General features: G+C 35.1%; 1 protein-coding gene across 1 annotated transcript; it reads left to right on the top strand.

Annotated features, from left to right (window-relative positions):
* LOC145261049 (signal peptidase complex catalytic subunit SEC11A) lies at window positions 1-25,168 on the top strand. Its single transcript, XM_080119210.1, has 6 exons — window positions 1-145; window positions 5,077-5,186; window positions 8,652-8,801; window positions 13,937-14,056; window positions 15,839-15,896; window positions 24,492-25,168. The coding sequence occupies exons 1-6, from the start codon at window positions 89-91 to the stop codon at window positions 24,540-24,542; spliced, it is 546 nt and encodes a 181-aa protein (XP_079975336.1). The 5' UTR covers window positions 1-88; the 3' UTR covers window positions 24,543-25,168.
* The last annotated feature ends 1,477 nt before the right edge of the window (window positions 25,169-26,645 follow it).

A 26,645-nucleotide genomic window follows, 5' to 3' on the forward strand; every position in this document is an offset into this window, starting at 1 on the left:
CGAGATTTGCAACGAGACTTGTCGCGAGATTTTGGCGAACCGGTGTCGTCGTGCTCGCGCGTGTCTCTCGTATTTTACACGCGACGCCATGGCGTTCTTCGAGATGGATTTTCTCGATGATGTCCGGAGAATGAACAAGCGGCAAGTATGTGTAGATTATTGTTTACATAAATATTAAAAAAAAAAAAAATTATTTAAGTCCATGAATAATTAACACCTTTCGCCATTAATTCGCGCATGAATACAAAACGATTTCCAGAAAATATTAATTCCTTCACCCAAAATTGAAATATGGACTTAAATTCAAAATTCTTTACGTTTCTGTTTTCATGTTTAAACTTGAAAAAAAAAAAAAAAGAAACCCAGAAATCTTAAATCTTTTTTTATTAAAAAAAAAAAAAAATAATTATACTTTTTAAAGTATTCGTCTTGCAAATCAATAACAACAAGTTTTTTTTTCTTTCTTTTTTTTTGTGTTATATTTTCATAACGTTTCGGCCGATATAATCTTTGGCCTTCTTTCAGAAGCATATTTTAGAACAACAAAACTTCTGGTTGAACTCTGGAACCTCTACGAAATTTCGAAACGAACACTATATTTAATACACGGATGTCGATTGTCCAGTGCTTGCATAGATCGACCACCATGGCTGGCCATATTGGCTCGGTAAGGTCCGGTAACGATTTACGACAGCCGAAAGGCGACCACACAAAATTAAACATTTAACGAGAAGCAAAAAACGAATGAAGGTTTGATTACGTTTAAATTTTTTGTTGTACAAAAGCAAACTAAAAAATCTTTAAAAAAAATAACGCTAAAATAAATATGGAAGAATGGAATCGACGGCTAAATTAGGGTGACGTATGAACACACGAAAAGTCTTGTTTTTGTTTTGTTTTTTTTTTATCTCCGTATATCTATTTATTGTCCCAAAACAATCACAAATACAAATCAGTAAATATGGGCTTTCTTTGTTTTTTTGTTTTTAATGATATTCTTAGGTCCTTTTCTTTTTGAAAAAGAGATGATATTCTCGAAATATTAAAGACTTCCACCATCCCGGCTATCTCAAGCAGTGAGTCCATGTTTACTGATTTGTGCATTTTAACCCCCACCCTCACCCCTCCAAGCAAATTTAGAAAGTTGTTGGGCAATTTTTACGACGTGCCCCAGCGTATTATAAGCACCCCAACCTCCCCTTGTTAAGAACGGCTTTCGGAATAAACACCACCCAACCGCGAAAGCCGTTCTTAACATGGGGAGGTTGGGGTGTTTATAATACGCTGGGACACGTCATAAAAATTGACCAAGTTCTTAACATGAGAATCGGAGAGCTTTGTTAACTCTTCCCTTGCACAGACGGAACTCTCCTTAACTGAATGCAATTCATTTGCTTGAATATGTTTAAATGCATTAGTGCCTAAACTTTTATGTTAAACGTTGACGTTGCTATGACACTTTGTTTTTTTTGTTTTTAGCAATATGGAGTTTAGAATTCGAAATTAAACAATTTATTTAATTAATTAACCCCTCCCCAAACAAAATGAAAAGGAACAATTTTACGAAAAAAAAAAAGAAAGAAAAAAAATTGCAAAATAAATGAAGTGTTTTTTTTTTTTTTTTTCTCGTTTTGGAAACCAGAGTTTAATTTTCTGTTGTTCTAACTCATTACCGGATTTTACCAAACCAATATGGTCAGCCATGGGGGCCGATCTATATAAACGCAGATTTTTCTTATCAAATCACAATTGCCACGTAATCATGAGGGACTACTAATCAGGATCATATCTACAAAGGACTATGTGGGGAGTTTGCATTGCATTTAAACTTCTGTATGTTAGTACAGTCAGGAAAGCAAGAAACAGGGAAGGAATTCCAGAGTCTAGCAGTCTGAAGGAAGAAACTATTAGAGTAGAAATCTTTCCAGCATTTAGGGGCCTTAAGAGTGAAGTGAGGTGGAATTTTGTTGGGTTAGTTAGAATTACGTATGTCGAGGGGGCACAAGTGCTTTAAGTTCATCAGAGCACATTCCATTAAAGTATTTGTAAAACAAGTACGTGATATTGAATAGTCCCCCGCGGTCGGTGGTTCAGTCACATACTGCACTCGCTGGTTGGAAGGAGCACTAATGTGGCTAACTTTTTTTTTTTCTTTTTTTTTTTTATACATGGGGGTCACCACTTATCAAGGCCCGAAGGCCACTCAGGGATAAGGGTTATTGCGTGTACAGTAATCAATGAGATAGTATTGTAGTAATCGTTAGTATTGGGGGTTTTGATAGTGTCTTACTTAAGGGTGCGGTTTGTCAGGAGTTTGTTTATGCTGGACTTGAAGATGTCCAAGTTGTAGTCAGGTGGGAAACAGGCAAGCGGCAGAGAGTTCCACTGGCGTGCAGTTCTAAGAAAGAAGCTCTGCTCATGGAATCTACGTTTCGATTTAGGCACAGATAAAGAGTGGGGAAAATTATTGACATGGAATATATAGCATGTTTGAGACAAATTTGACAATTTTATCAGGGGGGGAAAAAAAAAGGCTCTTGGTATCTACAGTAGAACCCCGGTATACGGTGGCCCTAGGATACATTTTTTTCAGGTTACAATGTGGAATACAATGTTTTTCTGGCTCTTGGTAATGGTATTTTCTCCGCCTTCGTTATTTATAATGTTATTTGATTATATATGTGTGTATTATATACTGTACTGTATTTTGTTACGGATTTTTAATATGTAATCTATAAAATTTTGCTTAGGCCCTGCCATACGTCGATTTCACCTTAGGATCCCAACCCCGGAACGGATAAATGCTGTATCCCGGAGTTCTACTGTATAAAACTTAATTCAAAGAAATTCAATAGACAAGGAAATTAAACTATTGTCGAAGAGTTTTACTCCAAATAAACTCCATTAACATGTTCTACAGCCTCAATCTGAGCTTGGACCTGGAGCAAGTTGATTTTACATTTTCCCTTGAAAAACCCTCAAAACTCATTTTAATTCCGTTGATTAACTGGTCTCTTGTAGTACTGGCATGGTGATGGGTATCTTTCTTGACACCAACCTATACATAATAATCCATCAGTGTAAGATCAGCAGAGTTTGGAGACCAAACATTAGGATTTATCTGATCGTAAAAATTGGTTGACAACCATTTTTTACTTTTCTTCAGGGGAGCCGAATCCCGCTGCCATACATACGGCCTATTATTAGCTACCCTTGTTATTCAGGGCTCAACTACAGTGGTTCGCAACTTTATGTAGGCATTTGAGTTCAATCTGAGATTCTGTTTGAAAAAATGCATAGGTATGACAGCACCCTCTGAGGACACGTATCCAAAAACATTTAATCTGCTGGATTCTAGGAGTTTCGGGTTAGGGTTGTATGAAAGGCATCTGCTATTCTGCATGTTTTGCTTTTGAATTTGGCAAACGTTTTTTTTTTTTTTTTTATCGGATAAAAACCAAATTATTTCTAGTTCCACAGGATGTTTCACTTTGCTCAGAAGTTTCTTTGTTTTTATCAGACGATTTTTGTGGACCTTTTCTGTGAGAAGTTGACCTCTGCGATGCTTGTATGAGTATTAGCAAAGATTTTCATGGTAGACTCTGAAAAATTCAATTCACAGAAAAAAAAACAGATTTCCGATGCCAGGGTCCTCCAACACTTTTTTTTCTGCGGATTTTAAAGAGCAATCAGATCTTTTCTGTTGCTTTCTTTTAACCACAGCCTCGTAGTCTCCATTGCAATTCTCTAGTTCATGCAGGATTGTTTTTACAATGCTCAAATACCAAAGGAACAAACATCAGCAGATAAAGTTTTGACTTCTGTATTTTATGATGCTAATTAATTATCTTGCTAACAAAAGAATGATCAATTTTAAAAGTAATAAATATTTGTTCTTTTATCATAAAAATAATTGACAGTTAAATTTTATTTTTGAATAAATGAAACATTTTGCCTCTTTGCTTGTCATTAAAGTGTGTTATCATAAATCTTCCATTTTCTTTTTTTTTTTTTTTACTCGTTTACATTATTTTTTTTTATATAGTCGTTTACATGATTGTTATATTCTGCTGAACCTTTCAAGCAGCACCAGTTGTGCAGTAGAGGGAAAACCATACAGTGTTGCATTGTATGTTCCTCCTTACTACAGATGACTTCATCCGTGCAGTCATCAACCCAGTACCATCATCAGGCTCGAAGAAACGTTGCGGTGGACAGCTCAAAACCTGGCTCGGAATGGTTAAGCAGGATGCTGAAGCGATTGTGGGCCCTCCTCTTTATGGTGGTCAATCACTGGAACCACGAATGGTTTACACTCATAACTGGATCACCATGCCTGGTCAGCTCATTTTCGAGACATGGTGAACTTGTTGGAAAGGGTCAACCCAACGACCCAGGTAGAATGCTGTAATTATTACTATGACTCTCTTCATTCATAAATGATCATATCGACTTTTGATTGCTCTATTTCCGTTCTCAAATGATTGAGGGCTTTCCATTAGAGCCAGAATGCTTCTAAACCAGGAAAGAAAGCCCCTGAAGCAAGAATTCCCATGTTAGTAGTTCACAGCTGTAATCCGGTCTCTTCTCAAGATGTTGATAATTTTCCATAATTTTTGGTGTAGATATCTATTTTTACATGGCACGTAAGTTTATATAAGAAATTCCCCATTTATTGTGAACTGTCGGATTTCAATTGCGCACGTCTTCCAAGAAACGCAGAACCATTTTTTTTTTTTTTTTTTACCATATTCCGTTTAACGCCCATTTTTACATGCTGGCATGTGTTGGACAGCTTTTTAGAAATTGACTTTCAAATTAACTTATGTTTGACCAGGTTTTTATTTAAACTACATGACTTGAAATGCTATAAGATTTTCTTTGGAAGTCATTTCCTTAATTAAGATTTTTTATAGACTAAATGCTTTTTCCTGATGTCAACCGATTGTGATGATCGAGACCAGCACCATCCAAGGTTAAAGAATGCTTCAATTGCCTTTTTATTGATTTTATGAAATTGTTAATCGTAAAAATCTTCTGTATTTTATTTAAAAATGTAAAATTCGTGTGTTTCAGCTGTATTACCAAGTATTAAATTTTGCCATGATCGTGTCATCGGCACTCATGATTTGGAAAGGTTTGATGGTCGTAACCGGAAGTGAATCGCCCATTGTAGTTGTTCTGAGGTAAGATACTTTTAACATTGTTTTTCTAAACAGTCACTTGCCACACCTTGATTAACAATCCTCTTTCAGTTTTCTTTTGTGTGCCTTGGGCAATGACATCTTCTCCATTGAATTTTTAGTAAGCTCATGGTTTCCTATAACCTTGATTCTGCTGATCAACTTATTATTTCCTCTTTCTTTTTTTTTGTTTCTTTTTTTTTGTTTCTTCCTAATATTTGGAGGGGGGGGTACATTGATAGTATCACATTTTATTTGTTTGTATATGAGCAGTTTGTGAACATCCATCTGTATGTGTTTATTGTTACAGGCCGTGATCATCCAAAGTCATTGCTCATTTCCAACGCTGGTCGCAGTGTCAGTTGTGTGACCTCGACCAGTGCCGCAACAGAAGAATTCTCTCTCTACAAGCAAAGCTACCATTTTAGTTCAAAAAGAATAACATTTTACCTTTCACTATTTTTCCACCAAACGGCAGATTTGCTATCAGATTTCTGAATCTTTACTCAATCAGCTTTCGGCTCAAAGTTCCCTTCTGTGAACCAAAGAAAATCACCCCACCCCACCCCACCCCTACCTCTGCTGGCTGGAATATATATATATATATATATATATATATATATAATCTGTTAATCTATAGGCATAAAAAGACTAACTGGTGTGAACATTACTTTTGGAAAATCTCAAGTAGGTCATGATCATAGCATGAAACCTATTCTCTAAGGTGGCATTGCTAATTCAGTTTCTTAGATTGTCTCTCTTAGTTAAATATTTGGATTATTGTCCCTTTATTAAAAAGCAAAAATAAAGAAAAAAAGCTATGGTGTATGTACTCATGACAAAACGAGCATATATTCCAAAAATGATGTTATTTGATCTAGTTTTATTTTTATGAAGAAAATCCTTTTAAGTGATAAAAATTTATAGGCATAAATCTCACAAGTTTGAATTATTGAGTTATCCCCCTTTGTTTTGATTTTTTGTTGTTTTAGATTCTCAAAACAGCTGACAGAACAGCTGCTCTTGTTATTCATAAAATTTAAGTTTTTTTATCTCTATATAAATAAAATGAACTCATTTTTTCACGTTTGATTTTGACCTTAATAGGATTAAAAATCAAGATATTTCATGCAAATATAATATGCACAAACGGCAGAACAATATCTGAGGTGTGTTATAGGCTTATTATTTCTCAAATTCCTCGATAATCTTAGATTTCTATACTTTTTCTGCTGAGAAGTCACGGCCAAAATCGGTTAAGATCAATGGAAGTGGTAAAATATTTTCTCTCTAATAAATTCCTCCTCCCCCTGCCACACCACTTAACACCGTTTGGGGATCGTTCACAAGGAACAGTTGAGAAGAGAACACTGGTTTGGCTTCGTAGTTCTTTCATGTGAAGTTATTTAAAATCACTAAACTAAGCTGCAGTGCTCTGTGGCGTAGTGGTTAGCGTGCTGGACAATTCACATTATATTTTCACGTTCGCGCCGACCTACTGTAGTCGTTTTTTTTTTTTGTTTTTTTTTTTCCTAAACAACTGGAATGGACTTTTCTTGGTGGCCGAACTGTTAACGTTGCAGATGTTTTTTTTTTGTTTTTTTTCACACTTTATTTTCCTACTTTTACTCATGACTCCGGGTTTGATCCTTCCTACTTACCTACCATAACATTTTTTAAAACTCCCCCCCCCCGTCCCGGAAACAAACACTCGGGCAACGCCGGGTACCCCCGCTAGTTTGGAAATAAAACTTAATTTACATGATTTTTTTAAATATGATGTCAAATCTTTTCACATCAAATGTCTGGTACGTAGACACACATATGTATATTTTTGTACCATACATGTGATAGATTCCAATATAATAATGATGAATTCCAATATAAGTCTAATGAAATTTTATTTACCCGTGACAGTGAATGGAAAAGTCTTTTGTCTGTTAATATGCGTAGAAGTTCTTGATGAGCTGTTTCACTTAAGTTAACAAATTTACAGAATTTACATTACTGACGATTACTATATTGTCCAATTGACTACTGTACACTCTTTAACCCCTATTCTCGAGTGGCCTGTGGGCCTTGATAAGTGGTGATGCCTATGTAAAAAAAAAAAAATGCATATATCATTGACTGTAATGTTTATAATTATTTTAATGATAGTTCATTGCAATTTCTAGTAAGAGGCTTTTTATGTCCTTGTCACAGTATGTCAGTTTATATTTAACGAGACAACCTGTATATTCTCTCCATCTTTTATATGTCATATTTATTCATGCCGTATTTTTTTGTGGTTGATCTGTTTCTGAATCGTCGGAAATGCTTATATATTCTTGTGATGTTGATATGTCTGATATAAGTGATTGTATTGGCCTTTCTGGTTCCACGGGTGAGTTCGATCGACCATATACTGTTCAAGTTCGGCATCTGTTGTCTCGGTGTTTAAGCATTTGTGAATTTTGCAGTGGTGTGTCAGACAGTACTATGACACACTGTCGGGATCTGGTTTGCATTCGTTAAACAGAATTTCCTCTTTTACGGCTGTTGCGTATTGCTTCAACTGTTCTATCTTATCGCTAATTAATGTTCGGGTTTGATGACGCGATGACAAGTCCTCTTCAAAAATTGCATAATTAGTAGATGGTGGGGGTTCTTCATATTTGCTAACCATGTCAACGACGTATCTATTTTCGTTGTAACTATCGATGTGTCTATGCAATATCATTAACCACATTAGACGGTTTAATGTAGGGAGTTGAACAGCAAGATGTCTGTTCACATTACCCTTAAACTTCTGCATGTCAATACAGTTGGGAAAGCAGAATCCCGGAATGGAATTCCAGAGTTTAGCAGTTCTGCGGAAGATTATTGGAGTAGGTTTTCTTACATCTAGGGATCTCTACTGTGTAGGGGTGGGACTTTGCTGCTTGTTGAGTTTGACAAAAGTATTTATGTCGAGCGAGGTACAAGGACTTGTAGTTCGTCGGAGCATCCACCATTAAAATACTTGTAAAACAGGCAGAGGGATGCAACATTTCGTTGGTGGGACAGAGGTTGAAGCCTACATGACAGTTCAGAACCTATCAGGTTGGCGACTCTCTTTTGAAACCTGTTCAGGAGCAAGAGACTAGTAGCAGATGCACCAGCCTAAATGTGACAACAATACTCTATACATTGGGCGAATGGTTTTACCTAATGCACCAATATTTAGCTTTATTTGCGTTTGAAGTAGTTTTTTTTTCTTCCTTTTCTTTCCCTTTTTTCTTTTCTTTTTTATTTATTGATTTATTTTGTTCAAGTAATTTTTTTTCTTTTTTTTCCCTTTTTTATTTTCTTTTGTTCAAGTAATTTTTTTTATTTTTTTTCCCTTTTTTATTTTCTTTTGTTCAAGTAATTTTTTTTCTTTTTTTTTTCCCTTTTTTATTTATTTTGTTCAAGTAATGTTTTTTTTTTTTTTTTCTGTCCTTCCAGTGGTAGTATGGAACCTGCGTTTTACCGAGGAGATTTACTGTTTCTTACAAACTATAAAGAAGAACCGATCCGAGCTGGCGACATTGTTGTTTTCAAAGTAGAAGGCAGAGATATTCCAATTGTCCACAGGGTGCTAAAAGTACATGAGAAGTAAGTAGCGCGTACCTTTTTTTCTTGCGACAAATGATTCAATTGTAGCATAGAGACTGTTTAAATAATGTCATCAATTTTCCCCACATTCTGTTGTGCTCAAATAAAATTGCTTTTTAATGTACGTGTGAGGCAGGATAATCTGGTAGAATGTATGGATAAAAACAATTGGAAATAAGAAACAAGCAAAAAGATGGCAACAGCCCGACTTTTAGGGCCTGTGTGATAGCAGCATTTTCGTTCAAACCACAGAGTATGTTCTGCTGCAGAATCAGAATCAACTCCCCTCATCAAGTCATTTTGGTGTGGTGTCTGCGTTAGTTGAGTTATGCTTTCTACCGCCAACCAGGCAAGTTCATCTACAAAACAATTGCCTCAGTTTACCGACAAGGTCAGAAAAGGCGACGTGGCGGACAGCAGAAAACCTGGCTGATGCCGATTAAAGCTGACCCCCCCCTCCCTACACACACACACACACACACATCGTGAAATCTCTCTTGAATGTTTCAGGTGATTGTTTTGATAGACATTATCTTTTAGATAAAAATGCTAGGGAGGGGGATGGTCTGATTAGTGTGAAACCCATTTAGAATAACATCTATTGAGGATATTATCACCCTCTCCTCCAATTATCCGTATAAATAAAACAGATGTATGTGTGTGTGTATAAATATTTTACTCATAAGCTCTTAAGCTATTGGTCACATAGCACTAATTAACAGGAAATCATTAGGGCTATGACAACAGCATATTCTTTTCATTATTTTGACTCTCGAGTGTGTATCCGTTGATATCTTATATGCTTTTATATAGAGTGATGTGGTTCTCGATTGATTAACTGTCGGATATATACTCGAGAGTCAAAACAATGAAAAGAATATTCTCTTGTCATAGCCCTAGTAATCATACACCAAGGAAGATTTATAACAATTAAAATCTTTGTTTGGATGGATGAATAACGCATACAGAAATATATCGGCAAGTTAAAATGCAAAATGTTCATTTCAACTTGCCAACATAAATTTACGTTTTTCCGCGCGTGATCAAATTCAATTCATGTCTCTAAGTTGTTTGATATTAAATCTTTCTTATCTATCCCTCGATAGCTACATTGGTAGAAGATGCAACTGGAGCGCTAAATGGCACCCGAGTAATTTATTTTTTTTAACTTTTGAAATCAGTATTATATATTAGGTACAATATAATATTCAATGGAGAATTGGTTCTGTAATAATAAATACAGAATCTGAATGAATTAAAATATATTTAAGCATTTTTTTTTTTTTTTTTTTTTTTTTTTTATAACCCAGCAAGGCTAGGTGCCCCCCTACCCCCCCCCCCTCTGCGAGTCAGCAATAAAACAAAAACTTTGGAGCTTATGGTGTAGTGGATAGAGGCGTTGAGTATCTACGGTTCTAGTTGAGCATTGTCTGAAGATAGCGGTTTCAATCTGACCCAAAGCAGGCCACGGGATTAGTTGGCCAAAACATGATGAGACAACAACTATGGAAGGCAGTAATTACCGAGGATACAGTTATGAGACTCAGCATTCTTATCCCATCGTGGTTAACCACTTAAAGATGGTCAAAGGATGAGTTGGTCGAAATGTGATAAAACAACAGCAGCTATGAAGATGAGGATAACAGTTCGCAAAACGAATGAATGCGAAACAAAAACTGTTGGAATTTATGATTGAAACTTGGTGGACAAGTCATGCATAGATTGACATTTATTTTTTACCAAATATGGTTGGATTGCAAAAAGTAATTTTATTAATGTTTCCATTTCTTTTTGTGCATGTCGGAGATGAGATAATCTTGTATCTGGAAAAGTTAAGATTATATGTCAATAGTTAAACCAACTAGTTGTTGTCTGGTGTTTTTTAGTAACTGTTTTCATTTATTTTGTTGCATTTTTTTTAGTTAATGCTGGCGGGGTACCTGGCGTTGCCCGAGTGTATGGAGGTCTAGTAAGGAAAGCAGGGGGAGGGGGGTAAAAAAGTGGTAGTGGTGGGCGGTGGGGGTGATCAAAACAACAGTAGGCAATTTGGGTGAAGAGTTGTTTTAAAAAAAAAAAAAAAAAAAAAGGTTGGTAGTAGGTAAGTAGGCTAGAACCTGTGACGCGAAGGAGAAGAAAAAAAACCTAACGTCTTAGCTGATGTCTCATCGCGCAACCAGAAGGTGAGAGTGTTGAAATTAAGTGTAATCAATCCAATGAAGACGATGACTTGAAATGTTAGCGAACATAGCGACCCCCCCCCCCACACACACACACACTTGTAAAAAATAGCCGAGTTGAGAGTGAGGGAATGAATGTTTTTGGCCAGTTTTCGATATTTGTCCGAACGATCGAGCTTGAAAATGATACTGATCTCGTGAGGATCCGTTGCGTGTGTTTAAAGTTTTTGGCAGACATACAAACACACATCCACACATTTTGTCGTTAATATAGTAGATTTTATTTCAAAAAAAGCGTAGTAACTCTGTATGGATGAATGAATCATTTTAAGATGGCATTCATATGAAAATAATTCAGAACTGACAATTTTTCATGTCATGTCCAGGTTTGTTTATCATTTATGTTAACCAACAGTTTTCTTTAAACTGTTTACTATCTGAAGAAGTCACTTTTGTCAGTGAAAATAGATTTATTGTCTTAATATGAAAAACCTGAGAAAATTGGGTGAAATTCCATTCAACTTTGGATATATTGTTTACTAGCATGGTTGTCTGACGTTGCCTGGGTGTATGCTGAGCAAAAAAAAACAAAACAAAAAAAAAACGGTCAATTTTTTTTAATTTGATCCCTATTATGACCCCTTAACATTTATTGTTTTGGGCTCAAATCAAGTTAAGTTAGATCTATGTCCAAGGAACCTATATCTAAAATTTCAAGTGTTTAGACCCAAAATTGTCGGAGGAGTTTGGTAGAGTTCTCAAAAGGCAAATCGTTGAACTTTGACCTCTTAACAGCCAAATTTCTGGTCGAAAACCAATCACATAGATTTTCCCAAATCTCAGTACCCTGTATATCAAATTTCGAGTCTGTAGACTAAAAATTGACGGAGTTATTGCGTAGGGAAATGTACACAGACAGACACACAGACACGTTCACTTTTATAGATAATAGATTTTTTTTGGTTTAAAACTAAATTTACCATTTTCTCTTTTTAGCAGGTCACTCGATAAGTCCTGGCCTAATTAATAAATCTCCTGATGCTAAAATGCACGAAAAATATTTTTTTCTTCCCTTTGCAATCGAAACCAAACATAATTTTTCTCTACAAAACAGCCAAACCAAATGCTGCGAGTGAATATTTCAAGATATAAAGAACTTGAAGCATAAAAACTTTTTTTCAAAATTACTTGATGTGACATTAAATCACGTGAAAAGAGTTGAAATGCCGTAAAATAAAACCATGAAACCTAACTTCTAAGTAAAATTCTGACTTTATTCGACAAATTCTCCCTCTAATGCAACACGCTCATCTCAATATTTCTCTGATTGGAGAAAGGCACTGCTCCTCTCCTTCTTCAAAGAAGGCGACAGGAAAACCTGCTAAAATTACCAGGGAATAATCCTCGTTGATGTGGCAGAAGCCTTTTCGGTTCTGCTGCTGCATTGATTCCAAAGTTTCTATGACTCCTGTATACACTCTTCTCAAGATGACTTTCAACCAAGCAACGGTTGTGCTGATTAGATCTTCAATCTTCAGCGCACCCTTGAAAATCGTTGGCCGTTTCAGCAACTCACAATCATCTGCTTCGTTGATTTCGCAGTTGCCTTTCACTCAGTTGATCGAGGCTCGCTCTGGTGAATCATGCAGGCAGATGGTATGCTAACAAAACGTTTGTGGATTGTTGAAAGCTAGTATCGGTCTATTCAGTCTCTAAATTTGGTATTATTGTTTGTTTTACAAAGATTTTTTAGTCCACGTTGAAAATATTGGTGCTTGTTAGAATACAGTCGACAGATCAACTTTTTTTTTTTTTAATATGACTTTTTATGCTAAAAACAATATTTTGCACTTAATTGTCATGCTGGAAATAGTAATATATCCAAAAATTATAAAAAATTGAGTAGAAATTTATTTCTAGATGCAAGTAATTTTTTTCAGAAAATTGGGTAAAATCACATTTTTCATGGATATTATAAAGTAGGCAGTAGGAGGCTATAAGCAGGGGACATAACTCCGAAAAGAATATGTTAGATTACTTGTGTAATGGCTACAATTTTGGTCAAGATCAAAGTGTAGTATCTGTTCTTCAGATGCTGCACTTTCATTTCTTGTTCTCTTTCGGTGGAGGAGAAATCCTTCACGACTGAGACAATTTTTATTTTCATACCTTTTCTCCACGTTAAAAAACGACCCTGGTGTCTAACTCTGTCCCGTGGGGAGGCATAGTAAATAGGTACAATATTTGTTGTCTATATCAATAGACATTTTTTGCTAAAAACATAATAGCAGTTGTTCTATTTGATGATTTTTCATAATTTTTGGATATATTACTATTTCCTACATGAAAATTAAGTACATAATATTTTTTTTTTTGCTTCAAACGAAGTATTAAAAAAATCAAAGTGTCAACTATATCTTAACAAACAAAATTTTATAATGAAACTAAAATTTCGGTTGAGGATTGTCTTAAATAATATTAATGGCAACCTTTTGTCTCCTGAGACAATGGCATTCTGCATCTAGTTTGGTTTACTACATCATCTGCTGTGGATAACCAGGTGCAGGCCTGGGCAGGTAATAAGAGAACCTTGATTTTCCCATTTAACAGGGTCCCCCTCTTGGTGTTGCAGGTAGACTCTAACGGAAAGGCAAGCCAATACAGTCGGTACCAGCATGGCTGCAGAAACTGCCGGGAAGATGTTGCAGAGTTTCACCATCCGCCTATCGGAACTTCAGAGATTTTTTGTTGGGGTTTACTCCCTTAGACTTTGCCTTTTCCAAGGAATCCGCAAGGCAGAGTCTTAAATAACAACCTCCATATTTTCTGATTAATTTTTTTTAATATGTAATTATTTATTTTCAAACATTTCTTTTTCTTTGTCTTTAATTCAACCAGTTTTTTTTGTTCTTTTTCACTTAGAAATTTAAAATAAATCTTTTTTTTTTTTTTTTCCAGAAAAAATGGTAGTGTAAAATTTCTCACCAAGGGAGATAACAATTCAGTAGATGACAGGGGGTTATACGCCCCTGGCCAGTTATGGCTGCAGAAAAAAGATGTTGTTGGACGAGCACGTGGGTTAGTATATTTGGTTTACTTTTTTTTTTTTTCTATTATCAGTGTGATCAACCAGAGACAATACCGTTTTTAACTTGATTATGACCGACTCTAGACAATGCTTTTCTAAACTTCAGCATGACTGATCTTAGACAATGGTGTTTTAAACGTGGACCATAGGCAGTAAATACTATTTTAAACTTGGACCAAAGGCAATAAATATTATTTTAAACTTGGACCAAAGGCAATAAATATTATTTTAAACTTGTACCAAAGGCAGTAAATACTATTTTAAACTTGGACCAAAGGCAATAAATACTATTTTAAACTTGGACCAAAGGCAATAAATATTATTTTAAACTTGTACCAAAGGCAGTAAATACTATTTTAAACTTGGACCATAGGCAGTAAATACTATTTTAAACTTGGCCCAAAGGCAATAAATACTATTTTAAACTTGGCCCAAAGGCAATAAATACTATTTTAAACTTGGCCCAAAGGCAATAAATACTATTTTAAACTTGGACCAAAGGCAATAAATATTATTTTAAACTTGGACCAAAGGCAGTAAATACTATTTTAAACTTGTACCAAAGGCAGTAAATACTATTTTAAACTTGGACCATAGGCAGTAAATACTATTTTAAACTTGGACCATAGGCAGTAAATACTATTTTAAACTTGGCCCAAAGGCAATAAATACTATTTTAAACTTGGCCCAAAGGCAATAAATACTATTTTAAACTTGGACCAAAGGCAATAAATACTATTTTAAACTTGGACCAAAGGCAATAAATACTATTTTAAACTTGGACCATAGGCAGTAAATACTATTTTAAACTTGGCCCAAAGGCAATAAATACTATTTTAAACTTGGCCCAAAGGCAATAAATACTATTTTAAACTTGGACCAAAGGCAGTAAATACTATTTTAAACTTGGACCATAGGCAGTAAATACTATTTTAAACTTGGACCATAGGCAGTAAATACTATTTTAAACTTTTGTGTGAGTGACCTAAGGTGATGCTATTTAAAATTTTAGACAGTGTCATTTTCAATTTCTGTGTGACTGATCAAGGGAGAGATTTTAAGATTTTTAAACTCTTCATGATTTGACGTTTGTGAATTTTTGAGATGAGGATTGGTTATTCGTATTATTTGGATTCATCGGACTACTGTTCTCATCTTGAGTGTAATTTTCACAACATTTCCATCGATGTAATCTTCGGCCTTCTTCAGGTCTATATTGTGGAACTCGGATATGTTTCTGTCGAACTCAGGAATTTGGATGAAATTTCAAACAGAACCCTTTATTTACTTCACCAGAGTAGCATGCTCTTGTTTCTGTCAACCGTGATTGGATAGAGGTCCTAAGTAATTCGCAATTATATTTTTCAGTCACCCTCTCTAAGAATTGAACCTTCAACCTTTAGGAGAATATCACTTTTACAATTGATTTTTCCTAGTATCACTGCGCCATAGGTCTGAAGAATCCAAATAATAATAATAAATCATCTTAAAAATTCAGAAACGTGAAATTCATTATTTTTTAACTTAGTCTTGTAAGATCAGTTATAAACATTTTAAAAAAATTTCTTACATTTATTTTTAATTTTATTTTTATAAATCGATTGGTTTAATTTATCTAATTAAAGAATATTTAAAAAATATTTTCACACTAAGAATTGAACCTTCAACCTTCAGGTGAATATTGCTTTTTGGATTGATTTTTTTTTTTCAAATATTCTGACCACTGTGCCATGGTTCCTTGCCTAAATTTCTTATTGCTGTTTTTTTTACAGTTTTGTTCCATATGTTGGCATAGTAACTATTTTGATGAATGACTATCCAAAATTAAAGGTAAGAATTTGCAGTGGTTATTTCTTTTGTAAGATTTTTTATTTAAATTTTTTTTTTTACTTGGAAGTCATCACTTATCAAGGCCCGAAGGCCACTCAAGGATAAGGATTAATAAATGTAAGGTGGTAGTGTAGTAATTGTTAATGGTATAAATTGGGTAAAATTTGATTATTTATGAGGACGGCTCAAGAAAAGCTTGTTTAAAGTGGATTTTAAGGCTAATATGTTGTATTCAACTTGGAAGCAGGCCAGTGGAACAGTGTTCCACAGGCAGGCAGTTCTTTTTTTTTTTTTTTTTTTTACATAGGCATCACCACTTATCAAGGACAAGAGGCCACTCGAGGATAAGGGTTAAAGAGTGTACAGTAGAAATTGGACAATATAGTAATTGTTAGTAATGGAAATTCGGTAAATTTGTTAACTTATATGGAACGGTTCAAAGCAAGAATTTAACAAAATCGCAAAGAAATACCAATTGTATTAAGAAATAATCATTGATAACATGCAGTTCTCTCTTTTTTATTAAAGTTAAATTGATGTTGAACATGTTTATTTACTTAATTACATCGCCATGATAAAAAAAGCAAAAAACGCTACATAAAATTATTACATTTTCTTAAGACTATTCAAGAAATACATATATATCATGTTATATAGCAGATGTTTGGTTGGTTGGTTATTTTTGTTTTACGGCATATCAATCCTTTTCAGATTATTTAATGCCGAATCCAAAGATTTTGAAGAAAATTTTTTTAATAGAATATATTTGTTGTTTTCAAGTCGGTTTCTATTTAACCCATAGTTGGGACCCTAACAGGTACTACCACTCCGGGTCAGAGGTGACCTGAGAGCAATGCCAATTAAAGGGTGGCTCCACACTCCTCAAAGCCCGCAAGCTGGGGCCTCTCCACTGGGTATAGTTTAAGGTCATATCCAGGACCAGCAGATGTTTGGATATAGCATTCTTCAATATGTATTGATTAAGCATGCAATATTCCAGATTTGTATATTTTTAAAGCTTTTTAAAAAAAATTTTTTTTTATACACAGACATCACCACTTATCAAGGCCAAGGGACCACTCGATGATAAGGGTTAAAGAGTGTACAGTAGAAATTGGACAATAAAGTAATCGTTAATAATGGAAATTCGATAAATTTGTTAACTTATATGGAACGATTTATCAAAAAATTGTTTACGTTAGACTTGAAGACAACCATATTGTAGTCAGCAGGAAAACGGGAGACAATTCCATGGGCGTGCAGTTCTACGAAAAAAGCTTTTTGCTTGGAATCTACGTTTAGATTTAGGCAAAGATAGAGTGGAGGAAATTGTTGATAGTGGTTGTAGGTAGTTGAGTGTTTTCTTTTTTTTTTTTTTTTGTGAAAGGTTGACAAGGGGGAACCATAGATTGGAGTTCAGTCGAGCACTTGCCATGAAAATAACATTAAAGCAGAGACAGACTCGTAACGTCCCTTCTGTGATAAAGAGGTTGCAAGGAAGAAAAGTGGCATAACCTAGGTTCGAAGTCGATTTTGAACTCTTATCAAGAATTGATATGGCATGCCGAGCAACTCCTGGCCAGATGTGGCAACAGTTCTCCTTTTTAGGATGCACCTGGCTCTTCTAATTATTATTCATTAAAAATACAATGCAGAAAAAAAAAAAATGGGAAATTCACAATCAACATCTGTTTTACAACCACAACGGCCTAAAACACGCAATTGCTGACAAAAAAAATATATAAAAATAAATTGTGATAAGTTGTCTCCCTTATCTCACCACCCTAAAGTTAAAAAACAACAAAAAAAAAAAAAAACTAGGAAAACTGGATTTTTCAACAAGGACCTTAATTTTTAATGTGAATAGAAAGAAATGTATGTAATGATAGTAGTTTCTCCTGATCCCGTCTCCCCCTCGTTTTATCTATCAAACTTGGAGGAATTCTAAGGAAAGTAAAAAACAAACTGGGAATTAATGTTGCAAAGACAAAAAAGTGTTGATTATCAGTTGTAATGTTGGAATTATATAACATAATTATGTCGACACACCAGTTCCTGATAGATCACCAAAGTTAAGCAACATTGAACCTGGTCAGTACTAAAATGGGTGACCATTTGGGACTTCCAGGTGCTAAATGTGCTCTCTGCTTATTTCGACATTGTTTCCAGTCGTCCTGTGCTTCTCCTTGCCATTGGACTTGAGCAGTGCTGATTCAGGATAGGTGCGGTTGGCGATTGTATAATCCTTGCCTTATATGACTCCATGCGCAACCTCCCTTGCAGGGAGTATCTATCGTTTTTTCGGGACTGAACGGAGGCAATTATGAATATTGGAAATCCACAAGAAAGTGGGGCCCTGTCGGTGGGGCATTAGAATACACCGACTGCCCCCCCCCCCCCCTGCAGAGGGTAAAAGTCCCTCAATGGAGGTCCTGGATATGACCTTAAACTATATCCAGTAGTGAGGCCCCAGCTTGTGGGCTTTGGGGAGTGTGGAGCCACCCTTTAATTACCATTGCTTCCAGGTCCACTCTGACCCGGAGTGGTAGTACCTGTTAGGGTCCCAACTATGGGTTAAATAGAAACCGACTTGAAAACAACAAATATATTCTATTAAAAAATTTTTCTTCCAAATCTTTGGATTTGGCATTAAATAACCCGAAAAGGATTGATATGCCGTAAAACAACAACCAACCAACCAACCACAAGAAAGTGGAGGATGCTCAAATTTTTGTGATATTTGCAAGACTTGGATACACAAGAAATGTGCAACTACTGGTTAGTTCGGTGTGTGTAAAATGTGTAAGACAACAGAGATGAATGCAAACACAGATATGGCCTTCTTCAGGTGATTAACTGCGGCAGGATAGGAATGCTGAATTTCATAACTGTATCCCAATAATTACTGCCTTCCATAATTGTCGGCGTCTCACCATGTTTTTGGCCAAGTAAGACTCTGGCCTGCTTTGGGTAGGATTGAAACCGCTATCTTCAGGCAATGCTTACCTGAAACCACAGAGACTCAATTTTATATCCACTGTGCCACAAGTCCTAAAAATTAGTTGGCCGAAATGTTGTGAAACAACTACGAAAATGAGGATAACAGTTTGCAAATAAATAAAAATGCAAATTACTCATCTCGAAGGATTTCAATAAAAACATGTTAAGATTTTGGAAAATGTTATGACCTTTTCAATAGAATTGGAGCACGGAGTGGAGCAGGTGCTAATGTGATTGTTAGAATTGGGAGTGAATTGAATCATACATATATATATATATATATATATATATATATGAGAGAGAGAGAGAGATGAAAAATTGGAACAAACCGAATTTCATCAATGTTTCATCTTTATTTCAAAATTTCCTCGGGATGAATAATTTGAAGTAAATAAAATACCAGTACAATATGTGAAAATATACTTGCGTTTTAGATATGAAAAGGGATGTCTTTGTCCTATTTCAGAACGAAAAAGGGCGTTAGCATCCAAAGTGTATATAGCGTTTTGAAATAGAATGAGTGAGATTTTTTGATGCCATTAGAGATTGAAAGGAATATTTTGTTCTTTTTGGAATGAATATAGTCGTTACAATTCAAATGTTGGATGTGTAAATGAGGTTTTCTTTTTCTTTTTCTTTTTTTTTTAATCTCACTCACTCTATTTTAAAACGGTTTATCCGCTTTCTGCATGATGATGATGCGCTTGGCTTTTGTCATTCTGAAATAGAACAAAGACATCCTTTTAACATCACAAACATAAGTATATCTTCAAATATTATATTTGTGTTTTATTTTCTTCAAATTATTCATTTCGAGGAAGTCTTGAAATAATGACGAAACATTGGTGAACAGATATCTCACTGCTCAACTCCCCACGGTCTCTTGTTAGAAACGATCCCAAATAGTGGTCCTTATGTCTAATGAGCAATATGCCTTGTTTAGGATAAAAAAGAAAAAGTTTCATCGCATCTGTATATCGTTTTTCAAAAAGATGGCTAAACAGCCGTTTGATGCAATGACACTCTGAACCATTTTGACAATTTTACAAGTTACATCGACAAGAAACCTTGATATTTTTTGTTGTGGAAGGAGTATGTGAACGCTGGATAATTCCTCCTAAAATGTACGGTGGTACACTTGTCCGTTGCTTCAGTTGTTGCCAGTCTATTATCTATCATTGCATTTATTTCAAAGCTGAAATAGACCAAGGGGCATAATTCAGCTTCGGTTTAAAGAGTTATTACCCTTTGATTATTAAACTTGCTATTTAGCAATAGTATTTAAAAATTCCTCAGAAAAAATAATAAAATAAAACTGACATTTTTGACTCATTGATACAATAGGAGCTTTGTTGAAAAATCCTGCTTTCCTAATCCTTTCTTTTTTACTTTAAATTGGTTAAATAAGGGAGATAACTTATCACAACTTATTTTTATATTTTTTGTCCACAATTTATTTGAACAAAGACATTGTTTGGATTCTTCAGACTACTGTCGTCATTTTCACAACGGTTAGGTCGATGTAACCTCCGACCTTCTTCAGGTCTAATCTTTCTGCCAAACCCGGGAATCTTTCTGTTAAACTCTGGAATCTGTACAGAATTTAAAACCATTTTTTTTTTAAATTTAATCCACAAGGATTAAATCTTGTTCCATCAGCCATGTGGAAGTTCTAAGTAATTTTGCCATTGTGTTTTTAGTGTTGCACTGAAGATTAAACCTTCAACCTCCAGAAGAGTGTAATTTTAGAACTGGATTTACCTAGTACTTTATCCACTAATCCATGTTTTTTTGCGAATAAAATACACTTCTTAAAGAAAGTCAAAAGTTCTATCAAATGAAACCTTGTGACGATAACGTTCAAGATGAGAACAGTAGTCTAAAAGAATCCAGATACGAATTCTCAATCCTCATCTCAAAAATTCAGAAACAAAAAAGAATTTCTTCAACAACTGATTTTTAGTCACAGAAACATTTAAAAAAATTTCTTTTGAAATGAAAAAATCATTTTTTATTCGTTAAAAGAAAAAACGTTTCCAGAAGAAACAAATAAAACTAACGCAAAAAATGCAATTTCAAAAAACATTTTAATTATCACTTGGAGTTAGTGGTAAAATAATTTGGCTAACTGTCCTAAAAGGTTTGAATATCCTGGAAATGAGGAATGATTGGGGATTTAGCAAAAAAGCCAACAAGCAACTATGCAGGGAAAAAAATACAATAAATAAATGTTATCATAGGCAATAGAAGTTAATTTTATATCTAAAATATTCATTTTTGTTTTGTGTTTTTAAGTAGTTTTTATTGTCCCTTATTTGATCTAAAAAAAAAAAATGGCAACATCTTGTTGCGAAAGAAGCTTTGCTTTGAATTTCTCTGTATTCATCATCTTTGCTGTTTTTTTTTTGTTTTTTTTTTCTGACTAAAATTTGTGATTTTTGGAATGCACTGTAACAACCCACAGATTCAAAAAACGTATTTATGCAGCACTTTTTTTCTCTATTTACATTTGGGGGATCGGGGGACTAGTAGCGACCGCCTCCCTCTTAGATTTTTAAAAATAGAAAAAAAAAAATTGCTGTATAAAAATAGACCCCTACACACAAGAGAAAAAAAATTTTTTTTTTTTTTGAGTCTGTGGGTTATAGGCCACCACTAGCCCAGCCTCCACATCAACCCTGCCATAATGCTGAAGTGCAGAAGTGCCCAAATTCATCCCCACCCCACTCAAGATGCACACGTTTTAGAGATGTGTACAGAAAAAAAAAATCCATGCGTACTGCAAAAGTCAAAGTGAGGCTTCTTTCCCAACGAAAATAGCTTCTTTTTTTTTTTTTCACATTAGCTTATAAAAACTGCATTTTTGAGATCAAAGTGCATTAAAAACTCATTAAAACACACAAAAAAAATTAGTATTTTAGGTATAAAGTAACTTTTATTTATTGTATTTTTTTCTTCATTTATTTTGTTGGCTTCTTTGCTAAATACTCCAATGGTTTTGTATAAATTTATTTACAAAACTGATCCCCCACACTAAATTGTTTTGGTTGCTCTGGTAGAGAAAGGCACTGATGCAAGGGAAATAATTTTCATTAACTTCTAAAGATTTTAAACATTAAAAAAAAATTCAAGTTATAAACTTTGTGACGTTTAAAAAAGCAGACAGTCATTGCAGCTTTTCTTTTTTTTTAATATGAAAAACCTTAACATTTTTTTGTTGTTTTTTGTTAAGCTTATAAATTTTGTGACATTTAAAAAAAAATGTCACTTTTTTTTTTTTAAATAAAATTTTCAATTCCTCTGCAACTGCTGTTGTATTTTCACCGTTTTAATAACGGGTATACAATTCATGTCAGATGGTTCATGTTGAATTCTTCAGTCAATATTCTCGTTCTTTCATCATCTTCTGTGGTTGTCAAAATTTGGTTGACACATGCATTTTTCATTTGCAGAGATCATCCAATTCGAACTTTTTTTTTTTGAGGCACCACTTATCAAGGCTGAAGGCCACTCGAGGGTAAGGGTTAATGAGTGTATAATAGTCAATGGGACAATATTGTAGTAATCGTTAGTCATGGAAATTTGGTAAATTGGATTATTTAAGGGGAACAGCTCATCAAGAACTTGTTTACATTGGACTTGAAGACAACCATACTGTAGTAAGCTGGGAAGCAGAAGAGAGCTCCACAGGCATGCAGTTCTAAGAAAGAAACTTTGTTCATGTAATTCCCATTTAGGTTTAGGCACAGATAAAGAATGGAAATTATTGACAATGGTGTCAGGTGGACGAGTGTTTTTCATGAATATTTGGCAAGGGGGGGGGGCATAAATTAAAGCTCAGACGAGCACTTGCCATGAAAATAACAATAGAGCAGAGACAGGTTTGCAACGTTTCTTCTGTAGGAAAGAGATTGCAGGGAAGAGAAAGGAGGGCATCTTCTGAAATTATCTTTTTCCAACTTGACTGATTGATCCTTCACCAAAATATTCTATGGCAATTCCTCTTGACATATCAAACGCATTTGATAAGGTATGACATAAAGATCTTCAGTTATGGTATAGCTGGAAATGTCTTTTCAATTAAATCATTTAGATTTATAAGAGTAGTGATTGATGGGCAGAAATCAAAAGCTCTTAATGTATTAATGCTGGAGTCCCTCAGGGGTTCATCCTGGGCCCAACTCTCTTCCTGATCTACATCAATGATCTCCCAAATCAAATTCTTAGATCATTTGTAGACATTTATGCTGACAACTACCATCTGTAGCAACACTTTAAAGGCTGTAAACGACCAAGTTCTCTCTGATTCTCTCTCTCCTCTGATCTTGAGCATGTGGTGCAATGGGGAAAGAGGTGGATGGTTAATTTTAATGCATCTAAAACCAAGCTTCTATCTTTCCATCATCAACGCTCTGATCCCCATCTCGCATTAATTGAAATGAATGGCTCTCGTCTTGGGGAGGCTCCATGTTTTGACAAGCTTCTTACATCAATCAGTGAATCTATTATGTCCTTAACTCATCAGAAGAAATAGCAACGATCAATCCGTCAAAAGGAAATGAAGTGTGATACAACATGGTAAAAATCCAAAAATTGGAAGAGAAGCTGCAAATACCTTTATATTTTTCCATTAGGCCATTTGGAAAATATAAAGATATTTGCAGCTTCTCTTCCAATTTTTGGATTTTAATCATGTCAAATCACACTTCAGTTCCTTTTGACGGATTGATTGTTGCTATTTCTTCTGATGAGTTAAGGGCATAATAGATTCAGTGATTGATTTTGCGCTACGAAAGAGATACTGTCAAGAATTGTATGAGTCAACTGATTTAAAGGAATAAATTATAAGATGGTCAACATCATGAATTTTGGAATATAACATTTTGTCATTTACTCTATATACTAGCGGGGGGTACCCGGCGTTGCCTGGGTGTTTGGAGGTGTGTGTATGTTGGTGTGGGGGGGGGGGTTGATCAAAACAACCCTGTTTAAAAAAAAAAAAAAAAAAAAAAAGTTTTAGTAGAAAGGTAGGCTTGAACCGCGAACCTTTGATGCGGAGGTGGAAAGGAAATGGGGGAAAAAAACCTGCAACCTAACCATCTCGACCACAAGAATAGATGAATTGATAAGTGTGTTAACTTGACGTTTATAAAGCGAAATTAACAGGTGCAAGAACGTTAAGCCGCGTGATGTCTGACCTAGTTTTGCGCTGGAAGCCAGTTTCTGTTTTCCCCGCTATGCGTCGATCAAAAAATATCTCAAAAATAGCTTGTAAAAGTCGGGTAAATTAAAGATAGCTGCGATAGCATAGTTCCTTAGTTGTAGATATTATTATTTAGACAGCATATAAAAAGTTTTAAGAAGCGAGCCAACCGAGAATCACGGCGAAAAAAGCCTTTTGTAGACATACACAAAAAGCGAACACACATACATACATTTTCGCTTTTATATATATATATAGATTGCTCTGTAATTACATTGAGCTTCTTAAATAAGGATTGATATATATTATAAGAAAATATATTTCTACAGAAATATATCAAAATAATGAGTTTTGGTTAATGATATGTTTCCATTTTTTTTTTTCTTTTTCAGTATGCTGTATTGGTGTGTCTTGGCTTGTTTGTGCTTATACATCGGGAATAACCTGCTGTCCGCAGTGCTAACACAAAATCACACCCTCTCCGTGTCTGCATGGCACACAAGTTGTACACACTGCCTCCTCGTTGTCGTCTCACGTACAAACACGTTTCATTTAACTTGCTTCTCTTAACATGCATTTAACCTTCAATATCAATTCTTGCTACGACTTTGAACAGTAAATAATAAATACAAAATAATGGTATATTATATAAATATATGCGGTAGAGGCTAGGGGAGGGTGCTAAGGAGGCGGTGTTCCTGAGACTGCCTTGCTGGTATCATCATTTGTTCCCCTGCCTGCTGACCTTCTATCCCCACCCCCACCACCCTGCCTGACCCCAATGACTGTAACAGACCCTTTCCCCCTCCCTCTTCTCTTTCTAGCTCCACCCCTCCATCATTTTACTTTTCTGCTGACATCATCATTTCATCCCTCTCTCGCTCCCCTCCCTCTCTCTTTTTTTTTTTTTTCCAATATTTAATTAGTATTTTTTTTTTTTTTATATGAAATTAAAAAAAATAAACAATAAAAATCAATTTAAAAAACAAAAGCCATGGATATGGGTTGCCTAGTTTCATTTCACAGGAATTGTTTAAACTTTTTTGATTATTAAACAGTATCACCTTTATATTTATTCATGCTTTTTTTTTAATTACTATGGTATCGCCACATATCAAGGTCCAAAGGCCACTCGAGGATAAGAGTTTAATGAGTGCCGGATGGACAATAATGATACATTACCTGAAAGTATTTGTTCAAACTCTTTGGCTTAACGTTCACAGGGAACCTGGGTTTGAATAAATACATTGAGGGCATTGCCAAGGCTGCTGCAAAGAGGATGAGTTCTCTCTCTACCATGCAAGAAAGTTACTTACACCGGGGCGTATCCTGTATCTCTACAAGGCCACCATTCGACCCTGTATGAAGTATTGTTGTCACATTTGGACTGGTCCATCTGCTACTAAGTCTCTCACTCTTAGACAGGGTTCAAAAGAGAGTTGCCAACCTGATAGGTCCCGCACTATAAGCTAGGCTTCAACCACTGTCCCATCAACGAAATGTTGCATTCGTCTGCCTGTTTTACAAGTATTTTAATGGTACATGATCCAACGAACTACAAGCCCTTATACCTCCTCAATGTAAATATCCCCGACAGACCTAACAAGCAGCAAAATCCCACCCCTACACAGTAAAGATCCCTAAATGTAAGAAAGCCTTTTACTCTAATAGTTTCTTCCCTAGGACTGCTAGACATTGGAATTCCCTTCTGGGTTCCTGCTTCCCTGACTGTATTGCATACAGAAGTTGAAGTGTAATGTAAACAGACATCTTGCTGCTCAACTCCCTACATAGTATCCCTGCAAATTATGTCCCTGATAGTAGCCTCCTACATGAAAATGGCACTGTGCCTTGTTTGGGATGGAAATGCAATAAAAGGACAACACTGATGGTGGTCTGCAGAAATTTTGTTTATATTGAACCTAAAAACAACCATGTTATAGTCAGCTTGGAAGTAGCTCCATAGTATTGTGTTCCACAGACAGTTCTAAGAAAGAACACTTGTTCAAGAAAGTTTCATTTAGTTAATGTAGAGACTCGGAGACTATTGGCGGTGGTTGTAGAAGATGAGTATTTTTTGTAAATGTTTTATGGAGGGGAGCAAAGATCGAAGCTCAGTCGTGCCCCTTGCTTTCATTATGATGTAGCAATCATTTTTTTTGTTTTTTGTCAATTTCAGTTTAGTTTAATTGTTAAAAATTTTAACTGAATTTTTTTCTTTATTTGAAGTTAAAATTTTTAATCCTGCGTTAATCCCCATAGGGTGTTTTGTCATCCCAATTTTGTTTAAAAATTCCTAGTTGGCAACTTATTTATTTACCTCCCTCCCAGTACTCTCCTGAGTCAGTAAGAGTATTATAGCACCTATGGTATGGCACAATTGTATTTCAGTTTTCCTTGGAGGTAGATGTCACTTTTTCCTTCTGGGGTAGCTTACCTATGTAGGTATAACTATGATTTATAGATTTTTATATTTTTCCAATGAGAATGAAAGTTTGTCGATATAAGTGCATATTATCTATAATTACGCTACTCTGTAATATTTA

Source organism: Euprymna scolopes, chromosome 37 (genome assembly GCF_053919585.1).
Source record: "Euprymna scolopes isolate OS-2025 chromosome 37, ASM5391958v1, whole genome shotgun sequence".
NCBI classification, from domain to species: Eukaryota; Metazoa; Mollusca; class Cephalopoda; order Sepiida; family Sepiolidae; genus Euprymna; species Euprymna scolopes.